A 24,229-nucleotide genomic window follows, 5' to 3' on the forward strand; every position below is an offset into this window, starting at 1 on the left:
ATTTGCACTCATTGTAAACTATAAAACCCAGACTCCTTTGCACTCCAGAAAATGACCATTTCCCGTAACCAGAAAGTGAGCCCTTCCATGTGGGATGGATTGATTTCACAGCAGAAAAAAGAAAAGCTTGCCTCTGCTTTCATCTCCGCCTCCTTAATTTGGTCATCAGGCACTTACTATATTTACTTTAGGTAAATATTTACTTTAGCTAGAGTCACTGCATCCCCAAAGAAGAATAAAGGACTGATCCCTCAGGAAGCATTAATTGACCCATTTCCAAAACAAGATGGAGGCAGTGGTTTGGTGGGAACTTCAAGACAGCTTCTGGCTTTTCCTAGGTTTGGAAACTCAAGTGGGATGAGAGAAGGAGGAGAATACAGAGGAGGGGTCAGAGCAGGTGCACGGTCTGGCTCCCCTTAGTGGGGAGTTGAATCCTCCCCATGCAACCCTTGCCCCAGGACCCCACGGGCAGGACTAGGGTATACTCTCTTCAAGTCTCAGGTGATTTGCATTGGTCCTGGAGCTTTGCAGAGGCTCAGCATATACTGCCTGGGAATGAATGATTGATTGATGAAATGAGTGAACAGCACTAAATGCCCTTTTTCTACTACCCAATGCCACATTTAGCACCCTATTCACTGTGCCTGCCATAGTACATGAACTTTGCCAATCCATGGGCAAAGTGGCTGCAGGAAGGTGAATGGTGGTCACACCTATGGTTGGTCACGGAAATTTACCCAGTCAAGAGCTAAGCCACAGAAAAGGCTTCAACATGACTTAAAAATTAATCTGGCATCAGCTCATGACATGAAAGATTTTCCAGTTCTCAACTCTATCTTGCCAGCTGATGAGGGGAAATAAAGGGGATTACCCAGGCACGTGGGCATTTTGGAGTCCACCAATTGGCCACTCCCATCTCCATCCCATGTCTCACCAACCCCCAACTTCCCAGAGGGTGCAGCTATTTAAGAGCAGCTGCATTCAGGAAAAACAAGAGAGCCATTTGGAGCTATCCAGTCCAGTATCTTCTGAGAGGTAAATACCCAGAAACTAATAGTCCATGAAAAGAATTAGAATCCCTGCTCATTGGCTACTTTGAGAATGGCCGAGTTGTGTGTTTGTATTTGAGCATGCATGTGAGCCCAGTGGACATAAGCATGCCTGTGCACAAATTGGTATATAAAGGACAGCTTGTTGTATGGTTTTTGTGAGCAGACTAAATAAATAGACTGTGTGCACTACTTGGGTAGATGTCCATAGGCATCCATGTGCAAATACGTTTGTGTGTGTGTGTGTGTGTGTGTGTGTGTGTATGTGTGATTGAAAAAGTTTGCAGTGTGTTGCTTTAGTTCTGGAGAGAATTATTGGGAATCATATACCTTGGATGGAATTCCTGAGGCTTGAATTGAGCATGGGAATGTGGGTGAAATGTCTAATGGGGGGTGCAACCTTTGACCTTACGGATTTCCCAAATGGGTGGGTGAAGCTGGTTCCGTGTCTCAGGAATTCTCAGTCTGTTGAGGAACAGGGGGCTCTCATTCAGGTCTCATAGGGGGTCTCCATGGTCCGAGGGCCTGCGCATGTGCAAAGCCATTCCACAGAACTGTGGAGGGTGAGGAGGTGGTATTGTAAACGCACAGGCGGAGTCATGCTTGGGTACACTGATTGCGACAGAGGTGTTCACCCTGGACTTAGTGCAATGCTAGAGCGTGTCTGTACCCTCTAGGACAGTGAATTGAGCAAGAGAATAGGGACCAGGGCAGGAGCTAGGACCACCTAGGAGAGGAGCCCAGGCCAATCCATCTGCACTCGTCCTGCACAGATCTCTCAGCATGAGGACCCTCCTGGCACTGGCAGTGATTATGGTCTTTGGTAAGAGCTGACATTGACCTCAGCACAGGGGGAGCCACAGGGGGAGGGTGGAGAAACACAAACCCCAAGTTTTCTTTCCTTTTGAAACAGTCGTCTCCCAGTGGGAATAGAATAGAGGCCATGGGGGCGGGGGAGAGAAGCAGAGAGAGACAGAAGGAGGACACAGGGCCTCACACCCCATCACCAGCTATTTATCAATTTCCTTTCAGGCCTAATGAGGGTTCAGGGGGATCTTTTGCGCTTCAATCGCATGATCTCATTGGTGACAAAAAAGAATGGTATAACCAAGTATGGCGCCTATGGTTGCCATTGTGGCCTGGGTGGCAAAGGAACCCCCAAGGATGCAACGGATCGGTGAGGCCACCCCAGCCCTTCCTGCCCTATGCTCACTTCTGGCCTCAGCGGGACTGAAGCTGGAAGGACAGAGCTGGTGCCCATTTGACACAAAGGTCCTGGGATAGCCCAGCTGGACAGGCCGTCAGCATGCTGCACCCTAGGCTCTAGACTATTCTATAGCCATTGAGTCTCTGCCTAGGATCAAGGGTGGGAGGGAGACGATGCAGCACCAGAGCCCCTGGAGCTGTAGGAAGGTAGCCCTAATGGTACAACCTCTACTAGATGCTGTGCCAGCCACGACTGTTGCTACGATCATCTGGAAGAATGTGGATGTGGCACAAAATTTCTGAGATACAAGTTTAAATACCAAGCAGGCAAAGTCATCTGTGAAGGTAAGAAAGCCCTGTACCCAGTCCACTTTCCCTCTTTCATTTGTTCCCTGCCCACCATGCCAGGTACAGTGCTAGACACAAGAGATAGGGACACAGAGGGACACGGTCACTGCCTTGAGAAGAAAGCAAGAAAGCCGAGATCACAAAGTGATGTCACTGGAAGCAGTGACAGGCAAGCTGTGCAGAGTCAGATGAGGGTGGGAGTATTCCCAGGGGGCTGGAACCCAGGGGGCTGGAGGTCATTCTGAGCTGCCCAGTGAGCAAGACAGGGGCTAGATCAACCAGACCTTTCAGACCAGGGTGTCTTTAGTTTTGTCCTAAAGCCACAGGAAGCTAATTAGAACCTTTGCACAGAAGCACATTTGCTTTTCAGAGGACTCACTCTGGGTGCAGGATGGAGAGGGCACAGGGAGCCTGCTATGGCAGATAAAAGAGCAACAGCCAGGCATGAAGCCCTGGTGGTCAGGATGGAAGGGGTGTGGATTGAAATCAAGAAGCAACTATATGATTTTGAGGAAGAATCAGCTTGGAGATGCCTGAGGAGGATATGGGGATATTGACCTTTTGGGTGGGTATTTGTGCAAATGGTACTGTGGAGGTAAAGATCCTGGATGTTGTTCTGCTGGGTTGTAAGAGAAACATCTAATTAGAATACTCAGAGACTAGGGTCTGCAGATACCCTCCCTGGGCATTGGCCAGCTGGGTGTAAACACTTGCAGCTCAGTGGGGGGTATGGACTGGGGACATACTCAGATTTAGCAGAGGAGAACTGGAAGTTGGGTGTGCTCACTGTAGGCCCCTGAAGGTGGCCAGTAGATTAGACAAAGCAGAGAAAAGGACTGAGTGAGAAGGTTATGATTAACAACAGCAGCTTAACAGAGGAGGCCGCATTGGACGGACAGGGTTTCTCCAGACTGTGGGGCAAGAAGGTTGTTCAGGACTTCAGGAGAAGGTGCTCTCCTGGAGCATGGGGGCGAAACCAGGTTAGAGTGGGTTAGGTGTGGGTGGGAAGCAAAGTGGAGAGAGGAAGTGGAGGCACGTACATGGAGAAAGCTTGAATCTGAAGGGGAGGATGGAAATGGGTGGCAGCTGGAAAGACTGCTTAGTGACCCCAGACAGTGGGTCCAGTGTAATTGGGAGAGGCATGAACTCCCACCCATAGCATGAATAATAAGATCAGAAATTGTCTCTTGCAATGGTGACCTCTCCATATGTATGTTAGCAGGCTTTAGGGCCCAGACACAAGATGCCCAAACCAGCACTGGTTCGGATATTGGGGCTGCCTGACTCTCACAGTATGAATTCTCCCAACTGCAGTCAGCTCTGCCCAGTTGGCAGGTCCTACAATCTAAGTGTACATCAAGACACTTGCCGCAGCTCCAGGCACCCGGGCCTCACCCTGGCAGGCTTTCCCACCGCGCAACTCCATTTTCCAAGGGAGGAAATGAATGATTCCCAGAAGCCTCCAGGAGACTCGCGCTCATTGGCCAGAACAATGTTACCTGCTATTTAGAGACCAATCACTGTCAAGGAGAAAGAGGGGACCGGTCTTACGCCAATCACTAGCCACCCCATGATTGGTGGGGCTTTACCGCCTGCCAGAGGGTGGCCAATGGGAAGGCCTGCGTCTTCTGGTGTGGTGTGCAGGGCTCTGTGTCTGTGATAGCCCGGGGACCTGCCTCCCCACCTATCAGCAATGTCGGGAGGAGGAGCATCTGGAGGATGGGCGGGGTCCTCTCCCCCAGAAGCCACAGACTATTAACTCCCATCTGGTGTTTATTTTCTTGTAATTTCAGCAAACCAGAGCTACTGTAGGAGTCAGCTGTGTCAGTGTGATAAAACTGCTGCCTACTGTTTGGCTCAAAACCTGAAAACCTACAAAAGGAAGTACCAGTTCTATCCCAATTTTCTGTGCCGTGGGAAGAAGCCCAGTTGCTGAGGCTCCTCTTGGCCGAAGCCTGGCCAGCCAGTGCTGGTCCTCTTCTCCAACACCCTCTCTCCCAGCCCCCACCAAGTTCCCTGCAATCCAGAAAACAGTCCCGGTCCATCCCAGAGGCAAGCTAGGAGCCCTTCTGTCCTGACACAGAACAAGAAGACCAAACCCCGGAGGCACCTCTGCCCGACCTCTTCCCCTGATTACCTGCACAGCTGAGTCCCCACTCCTGCCCTTCCCTACCACCTCCGGCCCCATGCTTAGATCCCAGCTGCACATTCCTGGGAGTCTTTTCTGAATAAACCAATTTGTCATCAAACCTTGTGTGTGTGCGTGTATGTGTGTTCACTCAGTATGAGATCACACTCTACCAGACAAACTGGTACATGGTGAATTCAAAGTGTGGGCTCTATAGTCAAGACTTTATGACTCCTCTACTCCACTACCCTGAGCCTTGGTTCTCCCCCCCAAATGGAGATGACAGTGTCCCTCCTGCCTGGGCAGGTTTGAGAATTAAGGGAGATACCAATTTTTAAAGGACTGGGCCCAGTCTGTCTATCGGTGCTATTCCTATTAGGAGTGAAACCCAGATCTATCCATCAATCTATTTCTCTCTCTTTCTCTCTCTCTCTCTCTCTCCATCCATATCTCCACCACCACCCCTTGCCTTCCTGGGCCAGAACAGCTCCTCCTGGCCTGTTGGAGGATGTGAAAGTTGTCAGAATCAAAATGGATCACTTTTGTCAAAGTCTAGCCAAATTAAATAAGCAAAGCAGAAGGTTCTGTTCACAGAGGATCGCAGGAACCATGACCTTGCACAAAGGCCATCTGCCAAGTACAAATGGAATCCTGTGTACACCCAGTCAAAACAAGACACACTGACCATGCATTTAAAATTCCTGACAGAATTTAAGGGATTTTTGTAGCCCTCCAGACACTGATAAAAAGCAAAATCCTAAGGCCCATAAAGAAGCTGTGTTTTCAAGCACTTCATCTGACAACACTGTTGTCCATTTTCATGGAAAGAACAGTGGGAAAGGTTACTTCTTCAAGTGCAATTATAGAGGTAACATGTAAAGGCTATTTAGCTCTTTATTTTTCTATTTTTTCCCTCGGTCTATATGGAGTCTGCTTTACATTAAGAGAAAGAGAAATGAAATGCACAAGCTGAAGCCTGGCCAGCCAGTGCTGGTCCTCTTCTCCAACACCCTCTCCCCCTGCCCACCTAAAAGGCTTTTTTCACACACATCAACCAATAGAGAAGAAGAGAAAAACTTCTAGTGGTGGTTTTGCAATTTACAGCAGCTCTATGGCAACGGAGACACCTAAGAGTCATTTTTCCTGGAAATGAAAATTTAGATTTGCCTAGCTTAGGGTGATAAAACTGTTCTGGCTTAAAATAAAAAACACCTCCTCTCTGCCTTACATGAAATCTTAAGCAATAGTAAAAAATCTCTCTGACCAGCATAAAAATTTCCTCATAGATCACTTTTGCCACAGTCTGGCTGGGCACATATCACAAGCCACTGAAGCAGGAACAAACTTTATTTCTGAACTCCACCAGCACACTCCACACACGATCCCCGGGAATTCTCCCCAAATGTCACACGCTCCTCCAGGAACCAGCAACCGGAAATATCCCTCCTCCCGCACTTCCCCAACCAATGGGAACTCTCCAGGAATCCGTGAGAGCTCAAGCAGAACTCAATGGGAACTCCTCCAGAACTCAAAAGTCATCATCTTAATGGCTCGCTAGCATCACCTCTCAACCACTACTTCTGGCAAAAATGCCATGCGTCATCCCGACTCAACTGTGGCCCTCAACACACCTTGGCCATGAAAAAACAAAAAAGATAAAGAAAACCTTTTAAACACCATTTCTAAAATGTTTCTTGCCCTATTTGATTCATCAAACAAACAAGAAAGGGAAACCAAAGAAAGATAATTTTATTATTAAATTCAAGGTTACTGCTCCAGACAAGCCTAGTTAAAATGAGAACAGCTAAGAGTTAACCCTAAACTCATTCAAGACTGGAAAGAGGGTAAGAGAGGAGGGAAAAGAAGTTTTTGACCCCAAGCTGCTATGGAAACTGGTTGGTCTGAAAATATGGTCCATGGCTTTCAGGACACATGAAAATCTTAAAAGTTTATCCATATGAACAGGTCACTTTAAGTTGTCCCTTTTGTCAAAAATACAATTTGGCTTCAATCATCTTTTTATAAGCCAGTGAATTTATACTACTCTATTTTTCTGTTTGGTGATTAATTAATTAATTTATTTTTTTTTTTGGTACCAGGGATTGAACTCAGGGGCACTCAACCACTGAATCACACCCCCAGCCCTATCTTGTATTTTATTTAGAGATAGGGTCTCACTGAGTAGCTTAGCAACTCCCTTTTGCTGAGGCTGGCTTTGAACTTGCAATCTCCTGTCTCCGCCTCCTGAGCCACTGGGATTACAGGCATGCACCACTGTGCCCAGCTGGTGACTAACATTTTAAACTGAAAACAAGATTGTCATTTGTAGATATCATGCATGGTATGTGTGTGTACAAGTTGTATGGTGAAGGATGAATCTTATGAAAGAAAATAATTGTATGTTGTATCCATATAGTAAAATCATAGGAATTCTATTTGAATGGGCTTATGCATTAGTTACTGTTCAGATTATAGTAACTAACCAAAATGCTTTTTAATTCAGGACTTGAGTAAATCCTGATAAATAAACTGGTTTTAAATATTAAAAGTGAAAATGTCTTCAGAACTGTTAGTTACATGTTACCTGGGTGTGCTGGTGAGAAAGCGCTATATTTATCTCTGTTAGATGTTTAAGTTCAAAAAAGTTTAATTTTGACCTAAGCATGCAATGCAGTTTCCTCTGTTTTCTAGATACCAAGCACCTATTTCCTTGACAAAGAAATAACTTAAAATGCAAACTATAATTATTTAATATCTGTTTTCACAAATAGTCCAGATATTATTGTTTAAAATAAATTGTGTCAATGTAAAGGAGATAAAGGTTTATGAATGAAATTTTTATGCCAGTTTTATGTTATGTTAAACTACATAATGACTGAATTGTATCAAACTTAAAATACTAAGAAATCATTTGATACATATATATTCAAATATATTTGGCTTCATTAATTCTATAGGAAAGGCAATATATTTGGGTCTCTTAATAAATATGTTCTATTCCACATTCTTTTTTTCTCTATGAGAGAGCACATGTTATAATATAAATTGTAAAATATGTACTGATACAGACTGGAGGTGTTACTCAGCAGTAGAGAGTTTACCTAGTTCACCAAGTATGAGTGAGATCCTGGTTTCTATCCCCAGCACTACAAAAAGCAAAAAGTAAAATTAAAAAATATATACATATGCCTGGTGTGGTGGCCCATGCCTGTAATTCCAGAAACTCAGGAGGCTGAGGTAGGTTGATTGCAAGTTTAAGGCCAGTCTTGGCAACTTAGCAAGACCCAATCTCAAAAAGAAAGAGGGTGGGGTGATGTTTGGAGATGTAGCTCAGTGGTAAAGCACCCAAGAGTTCAATCTCCAGTACCCAACAACCAAAAAACATAATATATATATATATATATATATATATATATATATATTATATGTATATTATAAATTATATGTATATTATAAATTATATATATTATAATTTATATATATATATATGTTAATAATTTGTTGAAAGATAGCAAACAGATCAAAATTGCTTACTTCCCAGGTTTTTCCCCACTGGAATTTACGTTACTGGATACTTTACTGGAATTTAATATTACTGGAATTTACGTTACTAAGATTTAACATTTTATATATATACATATATATATATAATACATATTATATACATATATTATATACATATTATAACTACTATATATGCATATTAATATGGTTTATATGTATCACATATATTACTTATATTTTAGTTATATATATGTCATACATATATTTTATTATATAAAGTGTGTCAGAAAATTATAATGTGTTTTTATAAGAAAAACTATAAGATATAAAATGACTTTTTTATTGAGGAAAAAAATAATTCTAATTTGGAAATTGTTTTAAGGATTGCTTCAAAGGGTAGATTTATGGAAGAAAATAAAACGGGGCAGAAAGGAGCCAATGAGTGGTGGAGAGAGAGGTAAAGGCCACAAGGACATCTGGTAAGGAAAGTTATTACACATATAGAGCACAAAATCAGTCACTTCTTAAGGAGTAAATAAGGTCAATGTAAGTGATATAAATACTTATAAATGAATTCCTTCTCAGCAAAAGAAACAATCTGTGAGGTGAATAGAGAGCCTACATCCTGGGAGCAAATTTTTACCCCTTACACATCAGATAGATAAAGCACTAATCTCTAGGGTATATAAAGAACTCAAAAAGCTAAGCACCAAAAAAACAAATAACCCAATCAACAAATTGGCCAAGGATCTAAACAGACACTTCTCAAAAGAGGATATACAATGAATCAATAAATATATGAAAAAAATGTTCATCATCTCTAGCAAGGTGTTAAAGCCATCTCAGGTTCATGTCCTTCAAATTTAATTTTTTTTCCACATTCTGGGTATTGAACCCAGGACCTTGTGCATGGTAGGTAATTGCTCAAAGACTGTGCTACAACCCAGATCCAATTTTAAAACTTTTAAACAGACCAGAGTCAAGAAAATTATTAAGTGCAACAAGCTAATTTGAATTGATAGCAACATAACATAATCGTCAGGATAAAAAAGAGAGGAAACATACTAATTCTATAGGATATTGTTCTGTTTTCTCTCTTTTTCAGTTATTATATTTACAGTTGTGCTAATTTGCTGTCATGTCAAAATACTTTATTACAATGAAAAGATTTTTTTCATAAGCCTTGGGTTGGTCACCAAGCAAAAAATCTATAATAGACAAACCAAAACTAACCAGCAAAGAATCAAAAAACACTACCAGAATAAATCAGCTAGCCACAAAGGAAGACTGTAAGAGAGTGAGAAAGAAAGGAATCTACAATAAGACTGGAAAACACATTATGAAATGGCTGCACTAAGAAGTTAGCTATTGATAACTGTCTTAATTGTCGAAGAAACTTTCCAATTAAAAGACATAGTGGCTGAATCGATTAAAAACAAGTGTATGTTGCTTACAAGAAACTCACATCACCTCTAAGGACATGCATAGATTGAGACTGAAGGGAAGGAATGAGATATTTTATGTAATTTCAACCCAAAAGAAAGTAGGACTGGCCAGATAGAAACAGAGTTTAAATCAAAAGCAGTAAGAAAAGATAAAGAAGGTCATCATATAATGATAAAGCAGTCAACTCAGAAAGAGTAAATAATCGTAAGCATATATGGATCTTACCCACTCTGCATCCAGATATAGAAAGTGAGTATTTAACAGACATAAAGGGAACAATCGGCCCTAATACAACATTAGTAGGTGACTTTAATACATCAATTTGAGAAACAGACTGATCATCCAGAAAAAATCAATTAAAAGAAGTTAAATTATACTCTAGATCAAAGAAGGAAAGAAGAAAGAGAAAATGAAAAGAATAAAAGTCTGTTTGGACCCCCAGTTTGAACGTGATGGGGGCCTTGTTGCTTCCGGCCTGCAGCAGAACATCCTAAAAGACAGAAGCTTATGCTTTTGCACAAGAGTGTAAAAAATGGTCAGGGGTAGAGAAGAGAGAGAGATAATCAGAATAATGGTTGGCAGAAGTGTAGAAGGAACAATTAAAAGGTTGGTTGTTGGAAGTGGAGACAACTATTTGGAAACTGGAAAAAAAATCTTAAAAGTTCTGTTACATCACATCTATTTAATTGCCACTAAAAAAGGAACCCAATGAGTTGAGAACAAGTTGTTTGGGCAAAGAAAAATATTTACCTAGCATGCCAGAAAAAACTAGAAGATGACAGACTAGTTCCCTGGGGGGAAAAAAGCATCCTAACTCAGCATAAGTTTCAAGCTCCCTTATCTTCAGGCAAGAGGGAAAGATGGAGACACAGGTTAGAAAGGGTTGATGACTGGAAACTGTTAGGCACCTCTTTGGTGGTCCGGAATAGGATGTTATGGAATCTGGTGGTTGGTACCCATGTAACTACAGGGTCTAGCTGTCCCTGTAAATCTTGAAATATCTTGGTTACTCTATTTTTTTTTGAAACAGGGATTGAACCAGAGGCACTTAACCACTGAGCCACATCTCCAGCCCTAAATTGCTTAGGGCCTCACTAAATTGCTGAGGCTGGCTTTAAATTTGTAATCCTCCTGCCTCAGCCTCCCAAGCTGTTGGGATTATAGGCATATGTGTCACTGCCCCAGGTTGCTTAGTTACTCTTAACCTTGGCGTTTTCAGCCTTGAAAGGGGAAGAAAAAGATCAATAAATTCAGGGGAAATCAACCTTACAGGGCCAGTTCCTGATAAATATTCCTTAAGTGAGCAACATGTCTATGTGTGGAGTAGGGCAGAAATCTGACCCAAAGGTTAAGAGAGCAAAAGAGACACATACAATATGGAAGCAGAGATTCCACGGTTCCCCATCCTGTTTTTGTCACCCACCAGACACCTGTGGAGAGTCATTCCTCTCCACAAAAGCAGCCCCCTAGTCCCTGGAAAATAACCTAGGCAATCCTTATCTCATAACCTGCACATCAGGGGTGTTATATACAGTGAAGCTAGTGGGAAACTAATAACCCATTGCTCAGCTGCATGACCTCCCAAATCAGGGATTTTTAAAGTCAACTAAAAGAAAGTGAAGCTGGCCTCAATTACAATCCTTGTCACAAATATTCATGAAACATTTTAGCCATCTGGACAGATATGTGAGACAGAAATGCAATTTCAATCCAACATTCTTTTATAGACTAGTGAGCCTTATTTCTCTGTGTCTAGAATATGGCTAAGATTTTGGAATGTAAACTGTTAAGATCTGGTTCTGACTCTGTATGTATGTCTGTATATTCATGAGTTATGTGTGTGTAATATTTTCCTTCCTTTCAATATTACCAAGTTAATTTATACAATCCAATAAAGAAATTTTATTTAATTGGCCTAATAAACATAATACTTATATCAATTAAATATTTCTTAAGCTTTTGGGAGTACAGAAGTGAATCCAATGGATGTCAAATTAAGTGATGGGTAAATCTTTAGTAACTAAAGCTGACAGTATTGTTGTTATAAGATAGATGGCTTAATAAATCATGTATTTAACTTTTCGGATTCTTGCTTTGTAAAGGCTGCCCAAGAAGCACGTGCTGTGGAAATAACAGGGAAATAACTTGAGGTGGTGGGTAGCTTTGTCTAATGTCTCATTTAAATTTTATGAGTAATCCAAGCATAACAGCTAAGAACAAGTGAAACAGGTGTTTAAACAGGTGAGATAAAAGTGCTCCTTAACAGTGATTTTGTTTTATAATACATCTGCTGAAAAAAAACTCCCCAAATCCTTTGGGTAACTTATGGCCTTGAAGTTATCTGAATTAACAATGGATATTCATCAACTAGACCACTCTAAAATAGATAAAAGTTGAAACATTAATGACTGTATCCAAGTTTAGGCTTATCTATTTTTGGCTTCACAGTGCAGACAAACTAAAGGTGTTTGGGTCTATTAACACACATGTCTTGTTCCATATGGGAAAATGGTACAGAGGGAGCATCTGCTTCTATAAATTGTAAAACGGTGTTAAAGGACAAAAGAGAAGCCAAAACTATGGCCTTGGATTTTGGCAAAAAAGAAAGAGCTTTTATGGAGGATTCACTCTCAAAGAGACAGGAGGAAGCTCCATCAATTCTGTCTCCCCATCAGGGAATCAATGGAAAGGAAAGGGGAGAATCACCTTGTGGACTGATGGCGAGAAGGGGAATTTTAGGGTTCTTTGGTGCAGGTGCAGACGGTCATCTGCCTCTCCATCGGTGGCACGACCCTTTTCAGAGGTAGTTATGGTGTGCATGGAGGATTTTGAGCTGGTAACATCACCAACCAGGCGGGCAGGCTGCTCTGCGCATGCTCAACCCAGGAGCACAGGTGGTCAGCCGGTTTCCAGTGGGTCCTAGAGGTGTTTCCTGCAAAGCAACCTCAGAGAGCTTTGTGACTTGGTTAACTTATTTCTGGTGTCTTGCCAGTTTCTTACGCAATGGGAACAGCTAGAATTAAAAAGGGAAGCAACTGGGTGTAAAGTACCAAGGACATCAAATTGTATGTTTTGAGGGTAAAGTTAGAAGGTGTGAAGATGAGTTTTATTTTGCTGTTAAGGGGAAAAGAGAGTAATTTTTTATAGAGATTTTTTTAGGATTAAAAAAAAAGAATGGGGCTGTCCACCAAGTATGCTCCTCTATCGGGTTCCATCTGGGGTGAGCTGAGTGGTGGTATCCAAAGTTGTCATAGCGGGAGTCACTGTGGCCTGGTCACCGTTTGGGACACAGATCAAGTTGTTGCAGGCGCGTGGGGTCCGGGCATTGAAAGGACAAGCACAGAAGGTGAGCAGCTCTCTTGCCCTGCGGTGGGACTGAAAAATGAGACCAATGCTTTGGAAAGAAATTTGACCTTTATTTGTAAAAGTGAACTTTCTTTGCAAAAATTCTAGTATTAGGTATTTATTCAAGTAAAATGAAAACTTATTGTACATACAGATATTTAATGAGAATATTCATTCTAGTTTTAGTTTAGTAGAAAACTAAGTTAAGGGAACATCATCCAAATGGGCCTTTTCCCAGTGTTCAAGGCTGAATTGTGTCCTGGGCTCAAATTCAAGTCGAAGCCCTTACTCCTCACCTAGAGCCTGACTGCTTTTGATCCTAGGGCCTTTAGAGAGGAAATTAAATTAAATTGAGGTCATAGGGCTGCGCTGCATCCTCATCCAATATGATGGTACCCTTGTGAGACAAGGAAATCTGGACACAGACATGGCAATATGAAAGCCCCATGAGGAGCTGGCTAAGAAGAGACAGGCAAGGCTCCAAAAAAACAACCTGGTCAGCATCTTGTTAACAGAACCCAGCTTCCAGATGTGTGAGAAAGTGATATTCTGTCCTTGAAGCCTCCCATTTTGTGGTACTTTGTTGTGACATGGCCTTGAAGTTATCTGAATTTTCATCTTCTCAAATATTACAATTTCTCTGATCTGGAATATCCTATATTATGACAGCATATTCAGAGAGGAAGATTGATGAGGGAATATTATTAGAGATGGAAATTATATATCCATGTACTATATGGGATATATAATCTCTATATAACATACATTTCTATATGTAGTCTATCTATATGTCATATAGACAAAGATCTATTTTAAGCAGTTTTATTGAGGCATAATAGATATAACCTACACATATTTAATGAATCCAACATGATGAGTTTGGACATAATCACATACACATAAAACCATTATCATGATCAAGGTAATGGATGTGTATCTTCCATATACCTCCAAAACTTTTCTACCTCCCCCATAATTTTTTTCACTTTATTAATTTTTAAATTTAATCTTACTTTTAATTTGACATATAATATTCCTATTTATTCATGGGGCACAGTGTTGTCATTTGATACATATATATGATGTGTAATGGTCAAATCAGGGCAATTAGCCTTTTCATCTTCTCAAATATTATAACTTCTCTGTGCTGGGAATCCTCCTGCTCTTCTCCTCTAGCCATTTCAAAATGCATAATCAGTTGCCATAAGCCACAGTTGCCCTACTGTTGTACAGGACTTTCCTGCCTCTAGGTTGTATTGCACATTATCTGTCCTCTCTCAGTCTCCCCCTTCCTGTCCTATAGTGACCTCTATTCTACTCTCTGATTCTGCATGATCCGGAATGTCCTCTATTATGACAGGATGTAGGTGTATCGATTTGTCTAACTTGTTCATTCAAGATTCGTTCATTTCAGTGTATGTGTACTTTATATCCAAGGAGACCAGAAAGAAAAGCCCAGCTTTTTCTAAAGAAGCAGCCTTTCCCAGGTTAAATAAAGCTTATAGAAACCTTTGTTTTGGATTGAGCACCCGCACTTGACTATAACACATCAAACCAAACCCCAGGGAGGCCACTCATGTCTGATGCTGTCTCATCAAACTGAACTTAGGCCAGTTTTACATGAAACAGGAGATTCATAGAAAATCATCCAAAGATAATTTTCTGGCATGACAAGAAAGTCCCCTCTGCTTTAACCCTGTAAGGAAAGTAGCAGCAAAATGACTGACCTGCTTTTGGCTCATTGTTTCTGTTTGCTTCAGCATTTCTTCTGCCTGTAAAGCCCACCCTGTCTACTCAACTCATTGGAATGCCTTTATGCTTTAGAGATGGGATGCTGCCAAGCTCATGAATTGCTAATTAAAAACAACGAGATAATAACTTTGGCATGCTAAAATTTTGTATTTTGATGCCTTAAAAAGCCTCTTATTTGGGCCACATGCATTTCACCAAAAGTCCATTCTCAGATTTTCCTGAGCCAGGAGAAGCATCAGTACTATCCTTGGACCTGCTGTGTTAGTCAGCTTCCCACCACTGTCAGCAAACAACAGAGAGAATCAACTTATAAAGAGGAAAGGCTTATTTTGGTTCACAGTTTTCATCCTTTCAGTTCATGAGTGGTTGGTCCACAAGTTTGGGCCTGTGGCTAGTCAGCACATCATGGCAGGAGCTTATGGCTGAGCAAAAGAGGAAGAGGAAAGGAATAGGTTCCACAAGCCCCTTCAAGGGCGCAGTGCCATGGGCAACCAGGGCCCCTGTCCTGGGGTAAGGACTCCTCAAGCCAAGTGGGGCTCATGGTCCTTCTTCTGTATCAAGACCTGGGTACCATGACTAGAATTCCTTATCCAGATTACCCTGAGCCACTTCTAGGACCTGCCCACCCTGCTTACATACTCCTATCCTCTTGTGAAGGTGACATTAGCCACATGAGCAAGAAACAATCCATAGTGCTGGCTGAGGGTCAGGGACACATGAAATGGGTGGAGGAGGAAGGAGATTATGAACATCAGTTAAGACTCATGTGATACCATGATTTATAATGAAAACATATATTTGATATCTGCCTATTTTCCAAAAAAAACCCTTGGAATCTCCAAAGTGGTATCTTTATAAGCCCAGTGGATGACTGATGGGTGGAGTTCCCTGTTAGCTCAGGATGGGGGGCTGCCTGCCGAGTGAATGAACCACGTGATGAGAATTGAAACTTCTCTGCACCACCTCAGGGCAGGGGAGGGGGACTGAAAGTTGATTAGTCATAATGAAAAGTTTCATAAAAGCCCAAATGAGAGGGTTCAGAGAGCTCCCGAGTTGCTGAACCTGAGGAGGTGCCCAGAGTCGGAGCATCTGGAGAGGGCATGGAGTGCAGCACCCCTGCCCACAGACTGCGCTGTCATCTCATCTTTCATCTGCCTCTGCGTTTGTGACCTTTAGTACCCTCTGGAGCCAGCTGTCAATAGTGAGTGAAGTTTCCCCTTAGTTCTGCACCAGCAGATTACTTAACCCCCAAGAGAGGGCTGTGCTAGTGGGTCAGAAGCACCCGGAAATGAATTGAGGCTTCAGATTGGCATCTGAGGTGGGGCATCTGTGGGACCCAGCCCTTCATCCCTGGGGTTGATGGTAACTCCAGGCAAGTAATGTTAGAATTGAGTGTTTTTAAACAAAACAAAACATTTTATACCATTTTACCCCCAATAAGAGAGAATGAACCAAGAATTGTTTGGAATTATTAAAGAAATGATGGAATATCTAGATGAATGAAAATTAGTCTTGGAAAGCATATTCATATTTTTGTAAATATAACATAATTTTATTATATTTATTAATATATTATATTTATTAGTTTTAATTTATTATATTTATTAATGAGGCCTCCAGGTCATTGCGGGTGTGTCTTCAAAGGGGATTATGGGAACCTGGTCTCCTCCTCTTTTCTTCTCTTTGCTTCCTGGCCACCAGGGGGTTTTAGTCTGTCCCATGCTTCTGCCTTTTAGGATGGATGTTCTGCTGCAAGCCAGAAGCAGCAAGGCCCCCATCACGTTCAAGCTGGGGGCCCAAACAGACCTTTATTCTTTTCTTTTTTCTCTTTCTTCCTTCCTTCTTTGATCTAGAGTATAATTTAACTTTTTTAAAATGATTTTGTCTGGACGATCAATCTGTCTCTCAAATTGATGTATTAAAGTCACCTACTAATATTGTATTAGGGCCTATTGTTCCATTTATGTCTGTTAAATACTCACTTTCTGTATCTGGATGCTCTGGTAAGATACATATATGCTTACGATTATTTACTCTTTCTGAGTTGACTGCTTTATCATTATATAATGATCTTCTTTATCTTTTCTTACTGCTTTTGATTTAAACTCTACTTTATTTGAAGTATATCTGGCCAGTCCTACTTTCTTTGGGGTTGAAATTACATAGAATATCTCATTCCTTCCCTTCAGTCTCAATCTATGCATGTCCTTAGAGGTGATGTGAGTTTCTTGTAAGCAACATATACTTGTTTTAAATCCATTCAGCCACTCTATGTCTTTTAAGTGGAAAGTTTAATTCCTTGACAATTAAGACAGTTATCAACAGGTAACTTCTTAGTGCAGCCATTTCACAATGTGTTTTCTAGTCTTATTGTAGATTCCTTTCTTTCTCACTCTCTTACAGTCTTCCTTTGTGGCTAGCTGATTTATTCTGGTAGTGTTTTTTGATTCTTTGCTGGTTAGTTTTGGTTTGTCTATTACAGATTTTTTGCTTGGTGACCAACCCAAGGCTTATGAAAAAAATCTTTTGATTGTAACAAACTATTTTGACATGACAGCAACTTAACACAACTGTAAATATAAGAATTGAAAAAGAGAGAAAACAGCACAGTATTCTATAGAATTAGTACGTTTCCTCTCTTTTTTATCCTGACAATTATGTTATGTTGCTATCAATTCAAAATAGCTTGTTGCACTTAATAATTTTCTTGACTTAGGTCTGTTTAAAAGTTTTAAAATTGGACCTGGGTTGTAGCACGGTCTTTGAGCAATTGCCTTCCATGCACAAGGTCCTGGGTTCAATACCCAGAATGTGGAAAAAAAATTAAATTGGAAGGACATGAAACTGAGATGGCTCTAACACCTTGAGTTCCTACATAAACAAACAGAAACCCCAAATAAACAGTAAAGTGATACTTAAACTTAGCCAGGTAGAGGCTACCAACTAGTCTTTCATACAGGCTTTTTATTTTAACCAATAACATTTCTTAGTCTTATTTCATCAAGGTCTTATAAAAGTTTTGTCTCTTGTCATCCCACTAGCCCTGTCCCCTAGTGGCATCTCTAAACCTCTTGTACTCTGGAGCTGCCTGACCATGAATGGCTGTCTGATCAAACAAATAGGCTAAATTTAAATGTGCCAAAGTTTATCTTTCAATAAGCCTTTTATGAGACTGGACAGGAGGATCTTGGGGACTCTGAGACCCACTGGCCTTGCACCACCTTCTTGGTGTGAGATGAGGGATGGCAATGCCACAGGATGCTGCAGCACGTAGCACAGAGGCTGGATAGAATGGAAGGGCATGGGTGGATCTGGGTGGCTCAGAGGTAGACTGTTGGGTACAACTTATGCCTAGCAGGTGGAGTCTTTCAACCTTGCCTGTCTCCATGGCCCTCAGCAGCTGTATAGAAAATGCTCAGTATCCGAGGGGCAGCTTTCTGCTGCTCACAGTGAATCTGCTGTATCCACTTGTTCCTGGGCAGAAAAGGCTACATACCTCTATCCCAAAGTTGTGGAAAGAAGCACAATAACAATGATTTTTTGTTTATCTGTGAACTCTGCTAATATAGCCAAGAGACATTAATTAATTGAGAAATGACTATTCAATTCTGGCCAAATGATGTGAATTAGACCCAGAGGTCCAGCTGGCTGGCATGTCAGGGACATGGGTAGCACAAAGACAAGACTAGATCCCAATAGTGCTTGGCTTCAATTCTCAGTCTCCCTCTGAAACCCATTCCCGCATCATTGTGTGTATTTGTGGGGGGAGGTGTGGTGTTTGCCTGCATTTATAGGTGATTTCCTACAAGTGGAGTTGCTGAGTCAAAGGAAAAGTGCATTTCTTTTTTTTTAAATTGTCCATGTATTTAATATCAGTGGGGTTATTTACAACTGCACTTTTCAGAGGAGCAGGCCACTAAACTATAGCTATTAATTCAGAAGACTGCTCTTCCCCCTCTTCCATCTTCCCCCTGACCTAGTGGAAGAAATACATGTGGACCCTGGGACCAGAGGCAGATGGGTCCTGCTTATTAGGCACAGGCCATTGGAAAAATGCATTTCTAATTGACTGATTCTTAACCTAAGTGCCCTCTGGTTTCTCCCCAAAGCTCACTGTTATCATTTTCTTGTGGAAGACACAAGTTTTGCCTTCTTCTATTCATTTTTCCCTTTCCCACTCCATCTCCACTACAATTCACCCTTTATGTGTTGATTTAGATTTATGGTTCCTTGAAAAAATAGTGTTTCATAATGCTCCCTGTGTGATTTTACATGATACGCAAGACATTGCACTGTCCTGTTCCTCCATTTTTTGGACCAAGACTGCAAATTAGCATAGCTGCTGGCTCCCTTTGTCAAAATCAACCTGCCAGAATGATAGATCTGAGAGAGAAGTCTGGATTTGAGGAAATAACAAAAGAACCTATGCAGAAGGGTGTAGGAAGTAGGAAGCTAATCCTGACTGCCGGTGTAGTTGTGGGAAAAAAGTAGGCTGTGCCCTGGAGCAGAGTGGGGAGTTTTGGCAAGTGAATGATTAGGTTAGGAGGAAATTGGAAATAATATTAGGTTACAACCTTGGCATACTGTTTCCTGCCAATGCTACTTGAAGACATTTAGTAATAAAAGCCCGACCAGAACACTTGACTCTTGTGACAGCAAATGAACATCGTGAAATCTAGGTCCCATTCCCTGCCTACTCCCTGAATTCACCTTGAGGCACACAAACCACATCCACTAGAAAATAGGAAATGCACCTGACAACACAGAACACCTGGCACAGAATAAGCATCTGGATATTCTCACTGATCTTCCGACAGCAGGCTGGGCGCTTTCATTTTGCATGTTCATGCTGCCCACAAGGTACAGCTGGAGGGAGAACAGGACCCCATTCTCCCCAGTGAGAGAGGTGCTGAATGCCCCTTGAAATAAGCCTTCCCCAAGTGCTGCCAAGGGCTTCTCTTTCCTTATGCCTTGTTCTAGGTGGAGTGAATGGGGAAAATAGCTTCTTTCCCCCGATCCCTCTCTTTCCAGTAAAGACTCGTATTTTTGGTTAGATCTCCTCCCAAAATATTTTCAATGTGAGTCTTTGTACGAAACATTTTGGAGGCCTCCTATTATCAAGAGCATCTCTTTTACATTGAATATTATTGAATAACAAGGATACAACAATCTAGATTTAACTTTTACTTTTGTACGTAGAATTATCCCTCTTATTTCTTCTTGCATCCAGTTTTGCTAACGAGAATCTGATAGTAATCCTAATCTTTGGATGGTCATCTGCTCTTTCTCTCCGGAAGCATTTCCCTCCAGGTACATAGAGTGCCCCTCTTTTGAAAGGTGTTAATAGTCCTCAGACTTTGTAATCTTGATCTCCATCCCCTGCTTCTCTCTCTCTCTCTTTCATTGACTATTTTGACCACCTCAATGAGAATTTTTTTTTAATTTTCATTAAGAATGTTTTTTCCTATTAAAATATCGGTGTTGTGTTGTGTTGACTGTTGTGTGGATAGTCTAATTTTTTACCATTTTTTAAAAACAATGTTTTTTTTTCCTTGCCTTGTCTTTTCAGGATTAAGTTTTTTGGTTCGTTTGTTTTTGTTTTGTTTTGCTTTTCCCTTTCTTTCTTTTGTTCCGTTCATGGTCACGTTCTCTTGTTCTCCTTTTCTCCCTTTGTTTTCTCTGTTTCTCTCCCCTTCTTTATAACCATCACTTGCTACGCCCCCTCTGCATTCTCTCTGTTCACATTTTGAGCATTCTAAGCTTGCTTTTACCGTCCCATTCCATTTTCTTTTCTCTTACTGAACTATATTTTTATCATCCTTTAGAACTATTTAATTTATCTAATTCTTGTCCCCACCATTCAAGTTGTTGTGGTTATTGGTGCTGTGGATGACATAGTTTACACCTGCTGTTTACTTTAACATCAGATCTAATTCATGTTTATTTATTGCTTTTGCTGTTGGAGATGGCTGACATCACCATTACTCTTTTCATGTTAATTAGTTCTGTAGATGCCATAGTAGGCAGTGAGTATTTATTTTAATGCTGTGTGTTATTTGCTTTGGCTGTTGCTCTTGTTTGTTTCCCCTTTCCTTTTTTGGCATTGGGAATTTACAGGACACTACATGTCCATAGAGCAGAGAATCTGCTGCTGCACTAAATCCAGTCAAGAAAGTGCACCTTTTTCCACACACAGATTAACCACAATTTTGACTTTATTTTAATACAACAAATAGAAGAGACAAAAACAAACAAACAAAAAAACAAACAAAACAAAGCAAAAAACTAATGACCAAGTCCCAACTAGGAACAGCTATGGTGGTGGTGGGGTTGAGTGGGGGGGCTACTCTCAGGTTCTACTCCCATATATCCACTTATACAGTAAAAACAGAAAATTAACACAAAGACCGTACCTATGAGGGAATCTCAGTCTATATCACTCTGGGACTCTTTGGCTAGAGATGGTCATGCCCTAAAAACACCCATACATAAGAGTGAAATACAAATCCCAGCCCAACAGATGCAGATGCATAAAACCCAACACAGGAATACCAGAACTACGAAAAAACAAGGTAACATGAGGCTTTCTAAAGTTCATAATTTGTCAGTGACTGACTCCAAAGATACTACAGTGGATAAAATATCAGATAAGGAGTTAAAATAATTATTTTACAAATGGTCAATGAATTCCAAGAGAATGAAGAAAAACTGAATTAAGGGAATCGGGAAAAGTAGCTTCTTTCCCCTGATCCCTCTCTTTCTAGTAAAGACTTTGTACTTTTGGCTAGATCTCCTCCCAAAATATATGAATGAGAAATTCAATGAGATAGAGATATTAAAGAGGAATCAAACAGAAATCTTGGAAATGAAAAACACAATAAATCAAATGTTCAGTTGAAAATCTCTGAAATACAGAATCTTGGAGTTGAAAGACAAAGTGGCTGGCCTCAAACATTCAGAAAGTAGTAAAGATAATAAAATAAGCAACCATGACCCATTCAAGAAATCTGGAGACCAAATTTAAGAATCACTGGAGTTAACAGAGGGTTGTGAGATGCTGGCTAATGTCATGAATAACATATTCAGGGAAATAATAACAGAGCATTTACCAAACCTTGAGAATGAAATGAATATCCAGATGCAGGATGCATTCAGAAACCCAAACAGACAAGCTAAAAACAGATCCACTCCATGCCATATTATAATTAAAATGCCTAATGTACAGAGTAAGGATAGAATTTTAAAAGCCTCAAGAGAAAAACATCAGGTCACATTTAGAGGCAAGCCAATCAGAATTACTTCTGATTTCTCAACACAAACACTAAAACCCATTAGGGCTTGAAATGATGTGTTCCACTGAAAGAAATAACTCTCAACCAAGGTTGCTATGTACTGCAAAGCTATCCTTCATAATTGAAGAAGAAGTAAAAATATTCCAAGACAAACAGAAACTAAAAGAATTCATGACCTTAATTAAAGCTGGCACCAAAGGGAATACTTAAAGAAGTACTCAACACAGAAGAAATAAAAAACAAACCCCAGAGCTCACAAATGAACAATTTTCATTTGAACCATAGATAAGGAAGTGAAAAATAGAATCAAATTAAACATTAGAAAGAAATCAAATGGCAGGAATTAATAAATATCTGTCTGTAATAATATTAGATATAAATGGTTTCAACTCTCCAATTAAAAGACATAGGCTGGCAGAATGGATTAAAAAACAAGACCCAAACTATATATTGTTTGCAAGAGACTCACCTTACAGGCAAAGACAGCCACAGGCTGAAAGTGAAGGGATGCAAATTGATATATTATGCAAGTGGAGCTTGAAAACAAGCAGGCATAGCTACTCGAATATCTGACAAAGCAGACTTCAAACCAAAAATAATCAGAAGAGAAAAAGAAGGTCACCTCATACTGGTAAAGGAAACAGACCAATAAGAAGATATATTGATAGTAAATATTTATGCCCCAAATGTTGGTGTACCTCATTACATATAACTGGCACTACTCAAAGATTCAGACCTCGATAAAATAATAGTGGATGATTTCAACATACTTTCTCAGAGATAGCTCACCCAGACATAAACTTAGTAAATACTATTTGGACTTGAAAAATATTATGAATAAAATGGACTTAACAGGCATCTATAGAATATTTCATCCAACAACAGCCAGATATACTTCCTTCTCAGCAGCTCATGAAACCTTCTCCAAAACAACTTATTTTAGGCCACAGAACAACTCTTAGAAAATACAAAAAATTCTTGCAACTTCTAATCAGATTATAATGAAATGAAATTAGTAATAAACACACAAAAAATCCTACAGAAACTGTATAAACACATGGAAATTGAACAATATACTTTTTAATGGTGAACAGTGACAAAAGAATTCAGGGGAGAAATTTAAACATTTTTAGAATCAAAAGAGAATAGGGATAGAACGTATTAGATCCTCTGGGATACTACAAAGATGGTTCTAAAAGGTGTTAATAGCTTTGAGAATACAAGAAAGACACCAAATAAACAAACCTAATTAAGCATCTCAAGACTCAAAAAAGGGCTGGGGATGTGGCTCAAGCGGGGGCGTGCTCACCTGGCATGAGTGCGGCCCAGGTTCGATCCTCAGCACCACATACAAAGATATTGTGTCCACCAAGAACTAAAAAATAAATATTAAAAAGTTCTCTCTCTCTCTCTATCTCTCTCTCTCTCTTAAAAAAAGACTCAAAAAAGGGCAAACCATTTCCAAAGCTAGTGGAAATAAGGAAATATTAACTATCAGAACTGAAATAAAAGAAATTGAGAATAATAAGACAATACAAAGGATCAATGAAGCAAAGAGTTGGTTCTTTGAAACTACCATAGAAAAAGAGAGAAGACCCAAATTAATAAAATTTGAGATGACAAAGGAGAAATTGCTACAGACATCTCAGAAATCCACAGGATAAAATGAACTATTTTGAAAATTTATACTTCAATAAATTGGAAAACCTATAAAAAATGGATTCATTTCTATACACACAACATCTATCAAAATTGAATAGAAAGGACATAGAAAACCAAAACCAGACCAAAAGCTAGCAATGAGATAGAAGCAGTAATAAAAAGCCTTCTAACAAAATTTTTAAAGAAGAACTAATGCCAACCAATGCTTCTCAAGTTATTTCATAAAATAAAAAGGAATAGAACACTTTCAAATTTATTTTATGAAGCCGTATCACACTTCTACCATAACCAGTCAAGGACACATCAAGGGAAGAAAACTGCAGAACAATATCCCTGATGAACTTTGATGCAAAAAATCTTAATAAAATATTAGTAATCATATTCAACAACATATTAAGAAGATTGTACATCACGACCAGGTTGGTTTTATCCTAGGGATGCAATGATGGTTTTAACATATGCAAATCAATTAATGTAATTCATCACATAATAGAATT

The 24,229-nt window shown here is 40.3% G+C and overlaps 1 protein-coding gene across 1 annotated transcript; it reads left to right on the forward strand.

Moving 5' to 3' along the window:
• Positions 1-2,122: 2,122 nt before the first annotated feature.
• LOC143404977 (phospholipase A2, membrane associated-like) lies at positions 2,123-4,539 on the forward strand. The gene is made up of 3 exons (XM_076863283.2): positions 2,123-2,226; positions 2,491-2,600; positions 4,397-4,539. Exons 1-3 carry the CDS (start codon positions 2,123-2,125, stop codon positions 4,537-4,539), a joined length of 357 nt encoding a protein of 118 aa, XP_076719398.2.
• Positions 4,540-24,229: the final 19,690 nt, after the last annotated feature.

The sequence above is a fragment of the Callospermophilus lateralis genome, chromosome 7 (genome assembly GCF_048772815.1).
Source record: "Callospermophilus lateralis isolate mCalLat2 chromosome 7, mCalLat2.hap1, whole genome shotgun sequence".
Lineage (NCBI taxonomy): Eukaryota > Metazoa > Chordata > Mammalia > Rodentia > Sciuridae > Callospermophilus > Callospermophilus lateralis.